The sequence below is a fragment of the Buteo buteo genome, chromosome 24 (assembly GCF_964188355.1).
Source record: "Buteo buteo chromosome 24, bButBut1.hap1.1, whole genome shotgun sequence".
Lineage (NCBI taxonomy): Eukaryota > Metazoa > Chordata > Aves > Accipitriformes > Accipitridae > Buteo > Buteo buteo.
The window spans coordinates 17,931,467-17,951,026 of record NC_134194.1 but is presented as its reverse complement, the minus strand read 5'-3'; the positions used below and the strand labels follow the sequence as shown (position 1 = coordinate 17,951,026).

At 37.2% G+C, this 19,560-nt stretch overlaps 1 protein-coding gene across 1 annotated transcript in view; it reads right to left on the bottom strand.

Annotated features, from left to right (window-relative positions):
- Nucleotides 1-15,785, bottom strand: part of DOCK2 (dedicator of cytokinesis 2) — a 213,919-nt gene extending 198,134 nt beyond the window's left edge. Inside the window, exons 1-3 of the mRNA XM_075056525.1 lie at nucleotides 15,560-15,785; nucleotides 4,574-4,657; nucleotides 1,738-1,778 (exon numbers count right to left, since the gene is read on the bottom strand). Of these exons, the coding sequence (XP_074912626.1) occupies nucleotides 1,738-1,778; nucleotides 4,574-4,657; nucleotides 15,560-15,599 (165 nt within the window). The 5' untranslated portion in view covers nucleotides 15,600-15,785. The remainder of the gene's footprint in view (nucleotides 1-1,737; nucleotides 1,779-4,573; nucleotides 4,658-15,559) is intronic.
- Nucleotides 15,786-19,560: the final 3,775 nt, after the last annotated feature.

Below are 19,560 nucleotides of genomic sequence, written 5' to 3'. Positions count from 1 at the left end.
CAATAACTGACATCCATATGTGGTACTTAACAAAGTCTTTCTCTCAATTAGATTTCAGCTTTTACAGCCATTTTCTTTTAGCACTGGATCTTAATCAAAACACAATCATGTCTTATCACTTCCACAGTTTTTCATTAAGATTTATGTTCAAAAGAATCCACGAAAAAGCAAAGTAAAAAAGAAGGTCCCATTAACAGTAAATTTAGTAAAGTCTTAGTATATGAAATTAATAATACTTCTTAAAACATGTTATGCATGTTGCCCTTGATGAAACCCTTTAGCAATATTAAGAATTAGTTAAAAGGATGGGGTTAGTTCTGGTAAATATTTTCCTTTTTTTAGTTTTAGAGTAAATTTTAATAAATTAAAATAAAAACTTAATTAGAACAAACAGCAATAGCATTTTGAGCCAAAAGAAACACCAAAGGAGTATTTAAAACACAATAATAGTGTTGGTCAGGATGGAAGGATGGTTAGCCATTCTCTCATATCCATCCTCAATTATTGCAGATCAACCAGCCTATAGTAACTACTGTTGGTGGCTTCCACTGAAATACTATGCTGTATCAAGAGCTTGTGAACTACCTTATCACTAGCCTGGCTTCCACCTCATCTGTGACGAGCTAGAAATGGAAGCAATCAAATAAGGTGTACTATGCAGAGCTCATAGAACATAAGAAACAGCAGGTAGAATTCTGGAGAAAATGATTATGCATAATTATCACAAATAATTATTCATTTCTCTATCTTTTAGGATGTTCCGTCATTAAGCAATGAAGTGAAATAGTAAATCAAGCATCTAATACTTCCAAAAGAAAGCTATAACGTTTTACTGTCATGTACAGTTCGAATATAGACAACAATTAGTTGCTCTAAGTTAATGCAAGTTCTTGCTAATACCTACGAGCCATTGAATACAAAATAACAAAAAGTAGAAATAGACAACTTAAGACTGTTCTTATTTTTTTCTGGTGGCATATTCGCTGTCCACAACTGTCCTTCTGCTCCCCAGATTCCCTTTTTTAAGTGGCTGTGAAGGTTTTATACATCCTTTTTCCAGGCTACAGGGAAGCAACTTCCACCAAACATTTTTACTGTAATATAGGCATGGGTGTTTAATTTCAAATGCCTTTGCATTGCTGCTCCCTAAAAAAATCCGATACTAAGAGCAAGTTTCAGAAAAACACTTTTCTTCTAGAAAAGTGCATTTGAAACTAAAAAGTAATTTTCTTGCTACCTAACTCAGGAATCATCATACCCAGGGTAAAACATATTCATTTGTGGGTTTCCATCTTTAGGTCTAAGAATACTGAGGTGTTTTTTATTAATATGATTTTTGTACATTAGAGATATATTTAAGAATTTAAGCCTAATGGGAGTTGTTTAGATTGAATGTAGCCTAAAGAATCCATAGAAAAAAGTGCAGAAACAGACACATTAGCAGTCAATTTTCTCAAATATTTATTTCAAATGATGTCTTCATCAGTTTGTTAACCTGAAGGCACCGTAATTTTTTCTTCATTGATCTGTTTCTCCCAGTCTTCACTTCTAATATTTACCAACATTGTCCAGGACAAATGCTGATCATTTTGTTCATCTCGAAAGGAAAGAGAATGGAGATAGCTGACTTCAGAGATCAGAATACAACTATCTGATAAGAGATACTAAAAAAAAAAACCCACTTCATGAGTTGATTTTTTAAAAGTAGTCTCACAGGAATAAATAGTGTCATCTTACCTCTGATCCTTTATGTCTTACTAGATAACCCTTGTACCAATCTAAAAGGAAGAAAGAGTGCACTTAGTATGACAGAAGATATGCATAAAAAAGCATATTATAAAGTCATGGGTTTTGTTTCACATAAGAACTATCTAGCATAGGATGTTTAAAAATTAATAGTTGCTCCAAAAATACATAGATGAAAGTAAAGTGAATATCAGGAAGCATATTTAGCATGACTTGCGCATTAGCAAGTATGATTATATGGTCTACTTTCAAGTCTTGCATAGTAAGTACAGATAACATTACAGAGAATTTAACACCCCCACACTCACATAAAAAGGGTAGGATAAGCTGGTTTGTAATGTAATATATAACACACACATGTATCTCTCTCAGCCAAGATCACTCATGATACTGGATGGCCCATGAAGCTCTTCCGATTGTGTTCTAGGTGTAGTATTAATCCAATACAGTACATGGTTGTTATATATCCAACTTCCTTGAATGTAGGAAGAGTAAGCCATCTTTCTGTCATGAGGAATTACAGCTTTTGGACCCAGCTCGAATAATAAGCAGCTTCCTAGTGTAAAATTCAAGTTAGAACCTCAAGAAAATGAAAGGCTATTATGGGGCTTCTGCTCCACTCATAACTAGAAACCCCTTCTGAAGGAAAAGAGTGCAGTATTGCAGTAGTGGCAATTAAAATACTAATTCAGACTTTCTTCCATCTATGCCCCTGTTAAGTCACAATAAACTTCTACAAAGAACATAAAATGAAGAGTTCAGTCTTATTAAGCTACAGCAGAAGCCACATCCACTACGCACATGTTCCATCATGAAACATTACCTGCACAGCAACAGTATTCAACTCTGTTGAATTATTCTTCTATTTCACCCCAAAGAAAGCATTTTATGACTAAAACCATACATTTTTCTGAGTATAATTTCATGAACAGGTGTTATCTTTCCTACCACCTTTTCTCTCTCACCATTTCTTACACAGCACAGGTTTTTCAGCCATGCAACCAAAGCATGAAAACAACAAAACCCCCAAACCCCAAACAATGCTGTGAGAAAGGCCACAGGAGAATCACTGACCTCAAAGACAGACTGAGAACAGATTTTTTCAGGTTTTTCAGCACCGGGATTTTTTCCCAGTATCTTCTCAACAACAGAATTTCAATTTCTAAAACTGCACATAGTCTCCAATTTACAATCAAACACGTAAAATTATTTCATCCCATTGGCTGTGACTGCATGTGTATGTTCTGTGCATATATTTTGTGCATGCAAAACAAACTTAAATAGCATGTACAATGAGTGCAGGAAAAGAACTGTTACTGTTGGTTAGTCTTCAGTTGCAGCTGGCAGCATATTGTTAAGATATCTGATAAGAGATGAACTTCCTCACTTGCACAATACAAAAGATTCCACTTCTTCATTGACAAACATATTTTTATAAAGCAAGCTATGACATCGCATGTTAAGGGCAGAGGATTCAGAAAAGACTTTTAGACAGGCATGACATCCCATGGTATGGAATACCCCATTGGCCAGTTTGGGTCAGCTGTCCTGGCTGTGTCCCCTCCCAAGTTCTTGTACCCCTCCAGCCTTCTTGCTGGCTGGGCGTGAAAAGCTGAAAAAACCTTGACTTAGTATAAACACTGCTTAGCAACAAGTAAACACATCAGTGCGTTATTAACATTATTCTTATACTAAATCCAAAACATAACACTATACCAGCTACTAGAAAGAAAATTAACTCTATCCCAGCCGAAACCAGGACACAGCTTCAGATTCTTTGCAGCCTTATGACCACAACATACAAAGTGTCTTTCAACACTAAGCTGTCTCTATAACTGAATAATGCAGCAGCTGGCCTTTCTTTTTAACATAACTGCAGTTAATAAGATACAACTGATGGAAGTAGATTAAAGAGCATAATTTTACAATACATTTTGCAAAGGTTGAAGCACTTCATAATTATTTTTTTTAAACTCTTACCTGGTCAAGAGCATCACTGCATATTGAAAATAAATTACTATTACAATGACATTTACAGATAACTTACTTTTGAGGAAGCAATAATAATTGCACCCTTGTTGCTTTATGCTAATAACAACTTAAGTAGCTCTGGCAGACTTGCAAGAGAATTCAGGCAGATTATGAAAGTACAGATCAAATCAATATGGAGGAATACACTATCACTACAATATTGACAATGAATTCAGCTTCATAAATGTACAAATTTCTACGTTTACTTATTCTTCTGCTGCTTGTATTTATTTTACGCTTATGCCAGCTGATCAGATATTGCCACATACGACTACATAAGTTTGGACCAGCATATTGACTACCTATCGTGCAGTATTTGACTTGGACTTCTGCTGTTTAGCACATTGAGTAAGTTGGATGGTTTTCAGAGATGTGCTGACCTACAGACTGCTTTAACATAAGAGACTTCTATCTTATACAATAGGATGACTAGTGTGCTGAATATCTCCTAGCAACAAATATTTAGGTTAGAGATAAAAAAGTACTCCATTAAAACTTCTATCAAATCTAACATAACTTCCATCAGGTATATTACAAGCTGGCATGAACTTCACAAGCTCTACATTCACCTTGATGACTTCCTCATTTGGTAATGGCTTCCCAAAAAAACACACATGTACTGTAACATTTCTGATTTTGGCTCTCTAAAAATGAATAGGTTCTTCCTCAAAATAGAACACCACCACCAATACAAGTAAGAGCATTAGACAACTACTTACGTAACATGGGAAATCACTGTGAAGTAAAAGAATTAAGTTATTCACACACAGAAACCCATAGCCTGAAGGCGACTTACCTTCACAGAACTCCAAGATATGGACCACATCACCAATCTGTAGAGGTAGTTGTGGTATTCCTGTGCCTTTGAAATTGTATATAGCTGAAAAATTAAAGGACAAAAATACTGTTTTTCAATACAGCCATACACTACAGTTAAAATGAAAACCACACATGGTTATTAAGATTCTGATACTAGGATAAATACACTAGAATAAACAAACAGAACCATAATTCTATCAGGAAGCTTCATCTGTTACCATTACTTAATCTCTTTTCCCGTGAAAATGCGAAGGTGTTGAAAACGGCCAGTGCTGAAAACAAAAAAATCCAGCAAAGGCATGAAAAAAACTATTCATAACAAGTGTTCTGCACAGGATTTAAGAGCACCTGTTTAGATGCAGGTCTTCAGCATAAACATGTTCATCGTGCTGGAGAATTGTTAGTTTCCTGGTCTAAGAATTTAAGCGCATAGTTTACAGAAATTTATAGCAACACACTGGTGAGAAGGGGTACAGAGATGCATATGAAAACTGAATTTACTGAATTCTTTCCTGGGTTTAGATGCTTCATCTTAACACAAAACTGTGTTTTATATGGGAACAGTAGAAAGTTTCATAATTTTCTGTATTTAATCATTCTGAAAAGAATACAGGAGCAGCGGATTTTAAAAGTGTTCTACTCAGAAGCTTATCTATATGTGGTTAAGAAAGAGCTAAGTTTCAGAGAGAATTCAAGAAAATAAGCTTCTTTACTAGTTCTTACATTCTAGGGCTACAGGATGTGGGCTGCTATGGCAAGCATTTTTTTTTCTGTATATTTTTTCTTCATAAGCTTGGTTATAGACTTTTCCAATAGCATTACAGAGTAGAAGTTATTATTGAATCTAGTATCACGCAGGGAAACTGATTAAAATATGTAAGCCTGAAACCACAATTGAACTATACAAGTAGGAACAGTACACTAGCTACTAACCATGACCTCTGTTGTGCAGTAAAGTTATCAGTCAGCAGGATTTTCTTCCTTTTCTAATGACAGTGTCCGAATGCATCCACACAGAGCATCCAAACTTGCAGTATTTTGGACTAGGGGAAGATGGATCTAGAAAGCTGAACCTACCTTCAGGATACTCCTGCATACCTTTTGCTCCCCCTTCCAGGCTTCTAAAGCAGGATATTAATTTCTGCTAGGCCAAAATGTATACTAATAACATATTTTACTTAAAATAATGTTTTAAGTCTCAAATTAAATTGCCTTTCATGAAAATGCCTTAGGTAGGAATGGAGAACTAAATAGATTGATCCTCTTCACATTTTCGAGCGTTCCATAAGTTGTGTTTTTTGTTTCTTTTGCCATCATTATAGTCATTGTATTTCTGGAACAGAAACTAGAAGGAATTTCAGATTTAGTTAAGAGGCTTACTGGACCTAAAATAAGTTCTTACTTTTGTTGACATGAAGAGGCCTTCCCACCAGTTCCTCTTCTGCAAGGCTTTAATCATTAAACATAAGGGAGGAGAATGGAAAAAAACCCAAACAAAAAAACCCCCTTTGAAGTGAGGCTCTGCTTTGCAGATTCAGCCATTTATTCAAGAGAACCTTGAAGTTGCTTCCTCAGTGATCCTCAGAGAACTACCTTAGCTCAACAAAAAAATTGAATTTAAGTAGTAGATGTGTAGTTATGTTCTGACTGGCTTCATTAGTCTTGAAACAGATTTCAAGAAATGGAAATGGCAAATGCAAATGACCCTCCTAAATTACAACATTTAAAGAGATGTGTCCACCAGAGTGTTTGGGGGGGTGGTGATGGGGGTATGTGTGTGCATGCTCTTACTGTTTTCCTGAAATGTCCATACAGATTAATGTTACTTCTGACTAGCATATACTTTACATTTCAAAATATGCACTGCTCTACTTAACAATTGTAACAGTCTCAAAATATAGATGCAAATTACTGAGTCATATATTAACACTGCATATTGGGTTTGCTCTCTTAAAAACTTCATTTGACAGCAGTTAATATATTGAAAAGTGCAGTAACAAACTGACAAAGGAAGTGGCTGTATCAGCTAAGACTTTTCTAAATGACTAAGTGGAAACTTAGTGACAGAGATTTTACTGTAGAATTTGGATTGTTTGGTAGGATGAGTTTAACAAACTCCTTTACAAAGTTTTAAGCTATAGACCTATCTAGACATTTTATAAGACATTGTCTCCCATATACCATTGCAACAAACTCTATAAACAACGTAATATTATTAGCTACATCCACTTGTATTATCTACAGCACCAGAGAGCTCAACTATCACATCTGCTAATTTCTGAATTATTAACTGTGAATGAAAATTTGACTATGATATCCAATTATATCTTCTGTCAGCTGTAACTGATATCATTTCCCTTATGAACTGTGACCCTCTTATATTGTGAGTATCACCTCAGAGTTCAGCAGCTGAGAGGAGAGTTCCCTTCCCTCCAGCTTCTGTTGAGATCTTTGGGGTTGTGTGTGTGTGGTTTTGTGCGCACAAAAACATATTTCATTTATTTTGCTCTTAAAAAATAGTACACAAAAACCCTGTATGGACTTAAAGGTTTTTTGGTAGAATACTCACAACAGGTTGGTTTTGGGAGGTTTTGGGGGTGTGTGTGTGTGTGTGTGCGCGCCTGTTTGTTTAATAAACTCTCTGGCCAGTAGAAATAAAGGCCCCTTCAAATCACTCTGAAGAACTTTCTACCACTCCACTCCCTGGCATCCTCTATCCCAGCCAAAAATACAAAAGGAGACAGTATCCTTAAGGTGCAGAAGGTGGCCTGCTTGAAGACCCAGCATTCATTCTAAATCCTAGTAGCAATTACTGACCTCAGAAACAACTGATGTCATGGCAATAAGATTAGTGGGAGAGATTTGGACAGCATATGCCCTCCCCAGCAGCCAGCGTCAGACTAGGGTGTTCCCATCAATAGTGTGTCTGTACACAGATGCTGTCAGATTCTCCCAGAATGGCACAGAGAATGCCCAGAACTCCAGCCTTAAGACAGTGTTCCTAGATATGGACTTCACAGTTCATTGAGAAAACAGTTAGTAAATTCCACCCCCCCAGATCAGCAAAGAATAAACCCTATCTTTTTAGAGCTCATCATAACCTCAGTGGTAATTTTATAGCAGGACACACACCGCAGAAAACAAACAAACAAAACCCACCCCTTAGATTCCAGGTGTTTGTTTTAGCGCTTTCAGGAGATGAGCTGAAAGCCAGCACACCACAAAAATATTGCTTCAGAAAGCAAGGTTAAGAAATACCAGGTCAAACTGCTAACATAAAAGATTTTCCAAACTGAACTCTGCTCAAGTACAAATGGGCTTTGAATTGTACCTCAGGAAGATGGAAGTGATTGCCATCATTCCCACAAAGCATGCCCAAAGAATCCTTTCTTGTTCAGCTAAACAATACATGCTGTAAAGACAGTTACTGTAAGAAGCTTCCGTGTCTAATTCTGCTATCGCTCTCACACATTCAGCCACCCAGAGTATAAGTGAAGACATCTACCAGTGTTCATCCCGCTAGCAAAAAATCAGGACGAAGGCTGAAGAAAATTCCTATGTTTCTCATTTAATTCCTACGTATCTGTTAAAGACAGAGCTGTCAGATAAGATAAGCACATTCCCCCCACTAGATACATATGTGTGTATGCTGTTGAATATATGCCTGTTTCATTAAGCCACATAGGTATGTATATGTTTTCCAAAGTAGAGTAATGAAAATCTGTAGAGGACATTTCTCTTGACATTCCACAACACAAAGTAAATGAAACAGTCACTCTTTGTTCAGAGTAGGATTTAAAATATAAATTCAAACAACCACAGATTGAGACAAAAGCATAGTTAACATTTTTTAATTTAAATTATATGTCCTCAATTTAGAAGATGACAAGTGTGTGTGTGTGTGTGGGGAGAATCATACTTTGTACCTCATTTGGGAACATTCACACACACAAAACACTCTAGAAAACTCACAGTAATCCAGGTAACAGAATCCTTTATTCAAAGATAGATTTCCTCAGTATTCATGTACTTTAAAAACCCAGATTCTTGCTGTTCTCTATTAGACTGTAAACTAATGCAAGATGGGAATGGTGAGCAAGGAAGATCCCACAGACCTGCAATACTGAAGCCATTTATTATCCTAATCTTCCTACTTGTCTTTCCTGTCTGTTTTCCTTCATGTGAAGTCCCTGCCCTGTTCTTTATAACAAATACAAGCATTCCATTGTTTCATTTTTCAGATTCACCATTTAGTAATAAGCCATGTTTCAAGTTGGTTTCCTTGGCTGCTTTCCACTCTTCCACTTAAACAGAATTTGCAAAAAATTTCCAAGGTATAGCTTTGCTAAACCAGCTCTTAATTTTGACTTTACCATAATAAGGACTACCTGGAATTATTTCTATGTAATAACTCATGAAGCTTTTTGCATATTCAAACAATTTCTAAATAGCCTTAGCAAGAATCCTGTTCCATTTTATTTCTTAAATATTACAGCTCTATTTTTATGAGTAGTAATGTAAAAGTAGTACCTTCTTTCCTTACAGATCAATTTTTGGTGTTCAGTTATCATTTTCTTCTCACGAAAACAGGGTGAAATTTCTCAGCAAGGACACTGACAAACCTCATGTGAAAATATTATGCAGTCCTAAAAGGATTTCTTGACTTCTGGAAGGAAACCTATACAATTTGTGTTCCAGTATTCTGAGTTAAGGATCTCCCCTTAAATCTCGCAGAGCAAGTGTGCTATAATGAACATGACATGGATGCAGATCTAGTGAATATTTCACATGTCAGAGACATGTACCAAAGCTCAAAGTCAGTTAGAGACTAATTTAATTTATTGCAAATCATACTCAGCAAAGGGTGACTCTTCAGTTCTCAGATAACAAACTGTTATCGCAGATAACAACTGAATGCATGTTTCCGCACATGCTTAACCTTGGGGCCAGATGGAGGTTTTAGCTGACTTGAGCTACTTACTTTCCTTCTTAAACACAGTAAAGCCAATATAAGAACCAGGAAGTTCTAACATACCCAGCTAGTTATATGGAGATACCGTTTCTGACTCTTCACCTTTTCACAGAAAGTATTAGCATGGTCATTTTTCTTAGAAGTCTTTATAAAGAACAGAGTATTTAACTGTCCTTTCTTCTTTTTTTTGTGAAACATTGTGGATAAAGAGATTCCTTTCCCAGCTTTGTCTTCATCTTACTTCAGTTTGCCTTCTGCTGTTGTTTCCCAAGCAGCTAAAACAGTCTGTTGGGTTCAGGGGCTGCATTTCATGAAGGAGGCAACCTACCCTGACCAAAGCTATGCCTCCTTTACAGCTCAAACTACAGATTTCACATAGATGTAAAAGAATTTTCGGAGGTCTTCAGCAGATGAAGTCAGACAAGCCAGTCACAGCCCTTTGCATTCAGGCTGAGCATATGCTTTTCTAGTTTCAAAGAAGTCACCTAGTCGTCTACTCCTCCCAGCTGGTGCTTCAAATTGACAAATACCCATTTTCAGATTTAGCAGTACAGGAGTAAATCCGACGCTTGAATTTAGCATGCCAACATAATATTTCGCCAGCTCATAACTTTTTTACAAACGTGATAGTCTCTTCAAGGTCTGAGCAGATTTCAAACACTTTTCCTCTTGCACGTTACTAGGGTACTGTCATCCAAACCCACTAGCCTACTGTGACTTCTCTGCCTTGTACCATCCATAAAAGTAGCACACATTTATGCTGAGAGTGCTTCAAGACTAAGAACAAGCTTCACGTGTAAAATCAGGAATATAGTTTCTAAGCACAAAGCTGAATATCAGCTCTCTGGAGTATCCTATTAAGTAAAAAACAAAAGTAGGCACATAGCCTGCATTCTAGCATAACAAAGAATCCTAGCTAGGATTCCATGGTCTTACAAATCTACTCAGCACACTGCTGCTCATCCAAAGGTTGGGCCAAACACTCGCAAGCTGACACTCTGCTCATCAGTGGAAACTGAAGACTTCAAGGCATGATTCTAACAAAAGACTTAGGAAATCAACATCAGAATCATTCATCAGAGACTTGAAAACAAAGATTTCTGAAAACATAGAAGACAAAATAGCCCTATATGGTCAAAAAAGGTTCCAGTCTGTATTATTCCAAAACCTTGTCAACTTACACAGACTTTGTGTCTCAATAGACTCAGTTTGACCATATTTCTTGATTTTCCTGAAACACACAAGGCGTGCTTGCAACAGACCTTAAATTCAAAAAGCACTTTATTTGTGACTATATTTGTCAATACCCCATGTTCCAGGCCTCATTACTCCATGAGTTTTCTATAGTTAAAATTTAGCAATTACACTATTTTCCCTCCCATTTTTCAGAGCATAAATTTATTTATTTTCCTAAAACCTCTTTGAACACCCTTCCAAAACTAAATCCTTAGTGTGACTAATTTCCTGATTTTTTTTTTTTTTTTCCCTTTGGGCAAGGGTATACAGGACAGGACAACTGGGTGTACTGGTTTCAGCTGGGATAGAGTTAATTGTTTTCCTAGTAGCTGGTACAGTGCTATGTTTTGAGTTCAGTATGTGAAGAATGTTGATAACACTGATGTTTTCAGTCGTTGCTAAGCAGTGTTTAGACTAAAGTCAAGGATTTTTCAGCTTCTCATGCCCAGCCAGCGAGAAAGCTGGAGGGGCACAAGAAGTTGGCACAGGACACAGCCAGGGCAGCTGACCCAAACTAGTCAAAGGGATATTCCATACCATGTGACATCATATCTCATATATAAACTGGGGGGAGTGGGGGTGGGGGGAATCACCGCTCAGGGACTAACTGGGTGTTCATCGGCAGGTAGTGAACAATTGTACTGTGCATCATTTGTACATTCCAATCCTTTTATTATTGCTATTATCATTTTATTAGTGTTATCATTATTAGTTTCTTCTCTTCTGTTCTATTAAACCATTCTTATCTCAACCCATGAGTTTTACTTCTTTTCCTAATTTTCTCCCCCATCCCACTGGGTGGAGGGGGAGTGAGTGAGCGGCTGCGTGGTGCTTAGTTGCTGGCTGGGGTTAAACCATGACACTGGGGCGGGTGGTATGTGTGTGTTTGGAGCTTATTTTGCTTTCGTTTTTTGAATTATTCTAGGAAAGATTCTTCCACTATTTTTACCAACTTATATAATTAAAGAACAAATACATTTAGTTTCCAAGATAAATAAAGGAAAATAAAACAGACTGTGAGCCAACAGCTTGGCTAAGAAAAGGAACTCCTGCGTAGCTTATTGAATTTGTAGTTACCTATTAACTTAAAGTAACTATGCAAAAGCAGAAGTGGAATGCTCTCTACTGAAGATGACCTACAAGAAAAAGTTACCTATATGAATACTTCTAAAACTAGTATTCTATTATTGCCAGAAAGTCTGTTTGCTTATTATTCTCATTGTCGCTATTCTGCTTTGCAACAGATTAAACGACAGACATTGCTACAATTGTGATTTTTTTATATACAAGTATAAAAAGTCTTATAATACAGTGTTTAACAGAAAAACCTTCTTTTAACCCAGGAGACGGACTTACTTGGGGTGAGCAGAGAAACAGCAAGTGGTAGTACTATTACCACACATGATGACACAGCTTGCACAGATTCTTTTTTATATCAGTCACATATGTGCTCGTAGCCTAGAACAGCAGGGCAGCAAGCACAGGGTAAAGGAAATAGCACCAGATCTGCAGTGTCAGTTCTCCCCAGTGACCTACTCTAGATCTTAAATTATGATATTCTGTTTTGGACTTCCCATTGGAAACTACAATCATACCTACCTTTCTTCAAGGAACAGTTCAATATGCATGGAGGACATCTAAAACAATTTGTAGAGCAGTGCAATAATCAGTTATGGCTGTGGTAACTACAGTAGAGGGAATTTATATCTAAAGTACATGTGACAACGTTAAAGAGCTACTGTTATTTTCCAGCTTTGAAATGCTTTGCGTCATGGATTCTTTAAGATCCGATATCTGCCAGCTACAAATTTAAAAAACTAAAGATATTTACCTTAAGCCTCACAGCCATGAAACTTAAGGAATTATTTCTATAAACAGTAGGCCTAAACTCATTTGGCCCATTATTAGTGCTACACAGGCAAGGTTGTACAGTCTTTGTTCTTGAGCAAGTTACTTTGTGGCTAACCAGCTTTCAGCTTTACCTTTTTTTTAAGGCAAAGGAAAAGGTATCATCTTTGAGAATTATCAGAGTGTAAAGCAGAAGTCTATCTGCTGCTTCACAAACTGGATATATCACTTCCTTTACCTATTTAAAGGAAATTTATCAAAGCTTTGTTAAATCAAAGCTTTGATAAATTTGTTGTCTGCTTTTAAACACTAGCAAAGATCCTTGAAGATACAGATAATCAATTGCACCATTTCCTATTTGGTGCTCCTGGTAATCCCTTCTCATTATTCATGCTTTCTGCAGAATTCATTTAGTCAAACAGTGGCTGTTTGCTTGTTTGAGCTAATCTCAACAGTAGGTCAAGTGCTAACTAGCTGCTTCTTAATTTGCATCAGGAAATGAATTTTGAAAACTTGCATATTAAAAAAGAGTTTTGTTTGGTCCTCATCTTCACTCTTCCTGACACAAAACTGCTACTGATGTCCTAAATGCTTGTATGACAGCAAATTTCTAACCCCTAATCCAGGAGTTACAGGTCACAGTGTTGGTACCTGGAAAATTCCCAAGTCTCAGGACTCCTCATTCACATGATACAACAGACTGCAGAGTATTTAGTGAAGTAACTAACATCAATAATCAAAATGTGTCTTTGGCACATGAACAGTTGTAACAATCAGACTTCTTATGCTAATAGACCTTTTTAAAGGATTCCAATCTGTTGTAAACCCAAATAACCAGACTGAAGGAGACAACAGTCTTGGGGATATGGGTGAGAGAAGGAGAAGCAATATTTCTATCCGACCACATTTCAGCAAGCAGTACCTGTACATAGTAGTGATTGCACTGATATTGCCCTACGAGCTATACATAGTACATACACACCCTAAAATCAGAGTGCCATAGTTGTTAGAGCCGATATTTCAAGAGCAAGAGCACTAGTCCACTGCCAGATCAAATAAAACCTAGTCCTTCTGAGTTTTTAAAAACTGAATTTGTGTTGTCTCTATGGCAGTTTATACTTAACAGTATTAAAATACTGCCATTAAATGTTATTTTCTATTATTTGCTTTCTTTTTATGTGATAAAAGTGTTCATAAGTGATTCAGTTAAAAGCTTACTATTTTGAAATAAATATTCTTAGATCAGAGGTAGAAAGGACTACTGCTATACAAAATCACATATTCTGAATTTTGTATTTTAAGTCAAATAGTGCAGTGAATTGTTCAATCAAAATGCATTGTAGTCTTCATGAAAACAAACTTCACTGGATTAGCATTAGTTTATGAAGTAATATGTTTCACAAGTTTGTTTTTATTATGTGTGGCTTGCTGTACCTTTCAAATACCATAGAGACTGCTATATCATACTAGCTTTTTGTATACTCGGTGCTCATATTGCCTATGAAGTTACAAACAGGCAAAACTTCACTATGAACAAAACATTGTAGGCTGACTGTTGAACAAGTGACAGACCACAACTGAGGGTCTTTTCAGGGGACACGCATTGGTCAAACCCAGTAGGTTGGTCTACTGCAGGGGTATGTGCAAAAAATCACTAGCCTGTATCACACTTAACATCAAGTCAGGTTACGTGGCCCCCATCTTAAAAATTATAGTGCAAGAAGAGCAAGCGTTTTTTGTAATTACATGAAACTCACCCTGACCCAAAATGCTTCTTTTAAAAAGCTGCTACAAGTGAAGCTTGTTTTATATTATTCCTGTGAATAATAGATTAGTATCTAGTACTTTTAGCCATATGCAAGATAACTTCCATCACTAGTACAGGGATACAGAGACCATGTCCACCAAATCCTGGCATATTCTCCCAAATCAACAGCTTTCAGAAAAACAAGTGCAAAAATTAAGTACTTTCTACTATTTTGTAAAACTCAAACAGAAAATATTTACACCCTTTATTTTGTAATATAAACTGCCAGCAGAACAGGCTACTTCCATTTCACAATTCTGCCACTGCTGCACGTGGAAGTTGAACAGGAAGACATTCTTTCCCTCATTAATTCCTTGATGATTCATTTTACTTCATGAAGCCACTTGGGTGGAGTTTTTTGTTTTTAATGCATATCACAAAATATTATGGCCTTCTTAAAATAAAGTCTTTTAGAAGAATTTGGGGATTGCACTAGTAGGTAAAATAAAATATAAGAAGTAAAAGATTAACTGTCTTCTGCACTCAGAACCTGCAGTTAACTTCAGCAGAACATTTCTTTCAAGTGCTTCAGCTTTGATTTCTAATTTTAAAGCTTTTTTTTTTTTTAAACAGCAGTTCAGTCCTTCATGTAAGTTAACATAATTCATTTTAAGATAAATTGATGTTGGAAGACAACTTTCCTTCCAAAAAGCATTACTTACCAACTCACATACAGGTTTTTCTGTAACACCAACCTCAACTGACAGTCTCTTAGAAGCAACTGAAGGATTCCCCTTCCCCTACATTTGTTCCTCATAACTTCTATCTGCTACTTATTACACAACACGCTACTTGTTCAATCTGTTTCTAAAATATCGAGGTGGGAAAAACTGCATCTGCATTACTGTGGGAGTTCAAGATTTTTAAAGGGGGGTGTGCGTGTGGTGGGGTGGAAAGGTTGTATCTCCCAAGCTGACACTCATGTACTTCTTGTCATTCTGTTTGAAAGATTAAAAATTCGTATGAAATCGATCATTTCAATTAAGCCTCTGTGGTAAAGTGGAGGGTGTTAACTCATCACACTAGAGAAAACACCTGCCCACATCCTGCTCAGAAGTTATGAAGACAAAACTCAAATGGCAGTTTAGTAAGTTACATACCCACACCACTCTTGTCTGTCTTGTGCCATCTCGCCATCATACATGAATCCGTGAGGCTCTGAAGGATGCCCGCCACCCAGGAAACGAAGATTTATAGGACTCGGACTTCAAGATGCATAACAAAGGTACTGGAAGCAAGATCCGTCTCCCAGCTGCTGTCACCGAGGGCTGGCGGGCAGGCTGAGGCAGCTGCGAGGGTTCTGTGAGATTTGCTGCTATTCTGAGCTTCCTTCCTCTTTTCTCAACTCAAGATATTGTACCCCAGTGTCATGGGGGAGGGGAATCCCAAACTGGGTGTTTCTGTTGCATGATACTGGCTGTAACACATAAGCAGGCAAAAAGGAGCAAACCACCCCAGTCCTGTCCCGCACCACCCCTAAACTTAAGATCTAAGCTGGAAGGCTACCGTGCGCAGAGCCCAGCTACAGTAACAATCTCTAAACGGTCGGTAGTTCTGTTCTGAAGCTTCAAGGGGGCCTTATTTCTTCAGTGACACCAAAACCAGTTTTTAAAGATCTGACTCCACAAGACACTACATCTTAAAAACTACTTTCTCCTAACCTGTCCTGGAATGGGGTTTTGTTTTTTATAATAGACTGCCCTTCACATAAAAGAAACGAAGACAAAGCCACAACATTTCAAACCGCACCCATTCCTTTTAATTTCTGTCATTTTACCTTTGGAGGACAAAGTAGGAGAGTTTCTCTTTATCCTCTAAACAAAGTAGCACTTTCTTAAAGACTTCTTGTCAAGACAAAACTTCAAAAAGCAATTTATTGTACATTTACAGCCTTTACTTTCACACAGGCTGCTGTGTGAGCTAGCTTACCTAACGACATTTTTGATATGCAAAGATCAAGCCAAGTTGTTTGTAATTTGGATTAAGGCCAACATACTGAATTGAAGATAAGTATGTCACCTTCAATTGTGTTCTTTACTTAAGTTTGGAATTAAAAAAACCCAAACAAAATGCTGTAAAAGATTTACTGTTTCTTGGTTTTATCTCCTGTTAAGTACAATCAATTCCTATGACAATCCTGTCCTCTGGATGTTACATTGCAACTTAGCCATTGCTGTTTATCAAAACTGTTTAACAGTGCTGTGCTACAGCTGTCAGGATATTTTTGATAACACAACATGTCAGTTCTTGATTTTAAGCAGCAATTGTGAGAAGCACAGACTACCAGTCTGTCTCGTTGCACGTGGAATCGATACCTGTTTCTGGAGGAAAACCACCTTAAATTTTACCACAGTTTTGCTTGAATTGCCCTAGTGTTAACTATGTCTACATACTAGCTTAGCAAAAGGATTTAGTTAGTTATTTCCCCCCCCAAATAACTTTGAAATTCACTTTGTTTATTAAAGTGAGCTAGATTCTGAGCAACTCAGATTATCTTTGTCTACAGACAATCAGCTTCATTTACGAGTCCTAAATCTTTCTTTTCCATGGAACATCCAATTTATATTTGCTGATCTATCAAAAAAAGATTGAGGCTGAACTATTTCATCTTTTAGTTTACTACATATTTTGAGTAATGACCTCCTAACCGGTGATAACTATCTTCCTTACTCCTCTGAATCCTCCCTGCTGCAGCAAATGACCCCTTCCCATATACTGTTTGGCCTAGAGATCACGACTTGCATTTGTTTTCTTGTTCTACACTGCTCTTCCTCATTGTGTTTCCCTGTAGTCCAAAAGTCCTGAGAAAAATTGTTCCTTTCTAGCACTCATTTAAACATGCTTTACCATGTAGGTCTAATAAATCTAATTAATACAATACTACTATATTTCGAAAATAAATGATCCAAAGAAATGATAATACGGAAATTTCACCTCCAAACTGGGATCCAGTTTGCAACACTTTTCTGATGCCCTGAATCTCTTCCATCGCAGATTTGATTCTGCAAAGAGTACAAGACATCCAAATACTACCACACATTTGGACGCAGCCGTGTCCCCACCTCAGAGCTCGTGCCCCTTTTTTTACCCTCCTAACTCACCACAAATGCTCTGACTTGAGAACCCAAGCTTCTGAAGTCATTACTGCTTCCTACCTGCCCCCCTCCCCCCCCAGCTCTCCACATTGCACACATGTGCTGCCGCTTCCTCCTGTCACACTTTCTTGGTGATGCTTTTGCAACTCATTAGCTACTAGCACCTACTACAAGCTTCCCATAAGTTTCCTAAGACAATCTCCTCTCCTGTGTCTGAAAAAGTCCTAGCCATAACTTCTAACCAATGGATTGAGCAACAAAGTCTTTTTTCAGCTTTAAGAGGAAAATATATCCAGGCCGTAAAGCATGCGTGGTAACCCTAAAATCCTACGTTCCTACAGCAGAGGACAAACCCCAACACAAGTCTAGATAATCAAGACAGATAATAGTTATGCCCTTTATCAGTGGAGGTTTTTATTCCAAGTTGGTTTATTTGTGTAATTACCATTCCACATTACTATTCCACAGAAAATAGTGGACAGATAATCGTATCACCATCACATACCTTAGAATCTTTTCCGTAAGTCTTTTTCCAGGCAGAAGGTCTTTACAGGCAAGTAGAAAACTCCTTCCTTCCCCAAAAGATAAAGATCTTTCTGCCTAGCAAATTCACAGGTAGAACTTACCTTTTGGGGGGCAGGCAGGCAGAAGGGAAAGAATTCTTGCTTCCTTTAATACCGCTATCAATTCCAGAAAACACTATCTTGTAAAATGCTACCTAATTATAAATTTTTAGCTATACTAACTTCCATTATACCGAATAATTTAAGCAGAATAGAAGAGTCACATTTAACTGGCTCTAAATTCTATTATGCTCCAAAATCTGCGAGCACAGTTACAGGAAAGCGACCAATGCAACAGAAAGAAAAAAGAAAGTACATAAAGTATTTTTTACAAATCTTATGAGGAGCAGCTGAGGGAACTGGGGTTGTTTAGTCTGGAAGAAAAGGAGGCTGAGGGGGACACCTCATCACTGTCTACAACCACCTGAAAGGGGGTTGTAGCAAGGTGGGTGCTGGTCTCTTCTGTCAGGTGGCTGGTGACAGGATGAGAGGAAATGGCCTCAAGTTGCAGCAGGGGAGGTTTAGGTTGGATATTAGGAAAAATTTCATTACTGAAAGGGTTGTCAGGCATTGGAACAGGCTGCCCAGGGAAGTGGTTGAGTTACCATCCCTGGAGGTATTCAAAAAGCGCATAGAGAAGGCACTTCAGGACATGGTTTAGGGGGCATGGTTGATGGTTGGACCATCATGGTCTCGAAGGTCTTCAACCAAAATGATTCTATGATTCTATTTTCATGCACTTAAAGGACGGTACCTTAAGTATGTTATGGCACAACAAAAGCCTCAATTCCAGACATCTTCCCCACCTGCTAGTTGTAATTCTGCATAAGATTTGTAAGCATGCATGTATTATCTAAGATGATAAAGACTACATGCTCTAAATAAACTACAGCAGTACAGGTAAAGCAGTAGTTTTTGGGGTAGATAACCCTAATCAGTTTTACTAATTTGTTGAAATAACATCCTAGTTTTGTTTGTAGCATTAATTAACAAGTTCCTTCAATTAAAAAAAAAAATTAGAAATTTCATATGCCAAGTAGCTCAACAGAAATAATTAACTGTCTTAGAAAATCTACAGTTCAGTACTCCCATTTAAAGTACATGCATCCAATGTCAAATTACTGAAGGTTTTCCTTTAATTAAAACAATTACATACTGTAGTTGTTTAATGCTATTTGCATCTCAGTGTACAGTGACAGTAAACAAAGCTAACTTTAACCATTTGCATTAAAAAAAGGTTTTCTTCTAACATTTTGTAGCATGAAAAGCATGATTTCTTCAATGTAGTTTTAAGTTCACACGCACAGTCAAAATCAAGAAGAGTAAGAACTATTTCATGGATATGTGTTAGCTTCCTGTACTATCATGGGGTATCTTACAACTTAACAAGAAATAAGATAGTCTCAGTTTATGTAGACTTAATAAGAGACTGAAGGATTTGAA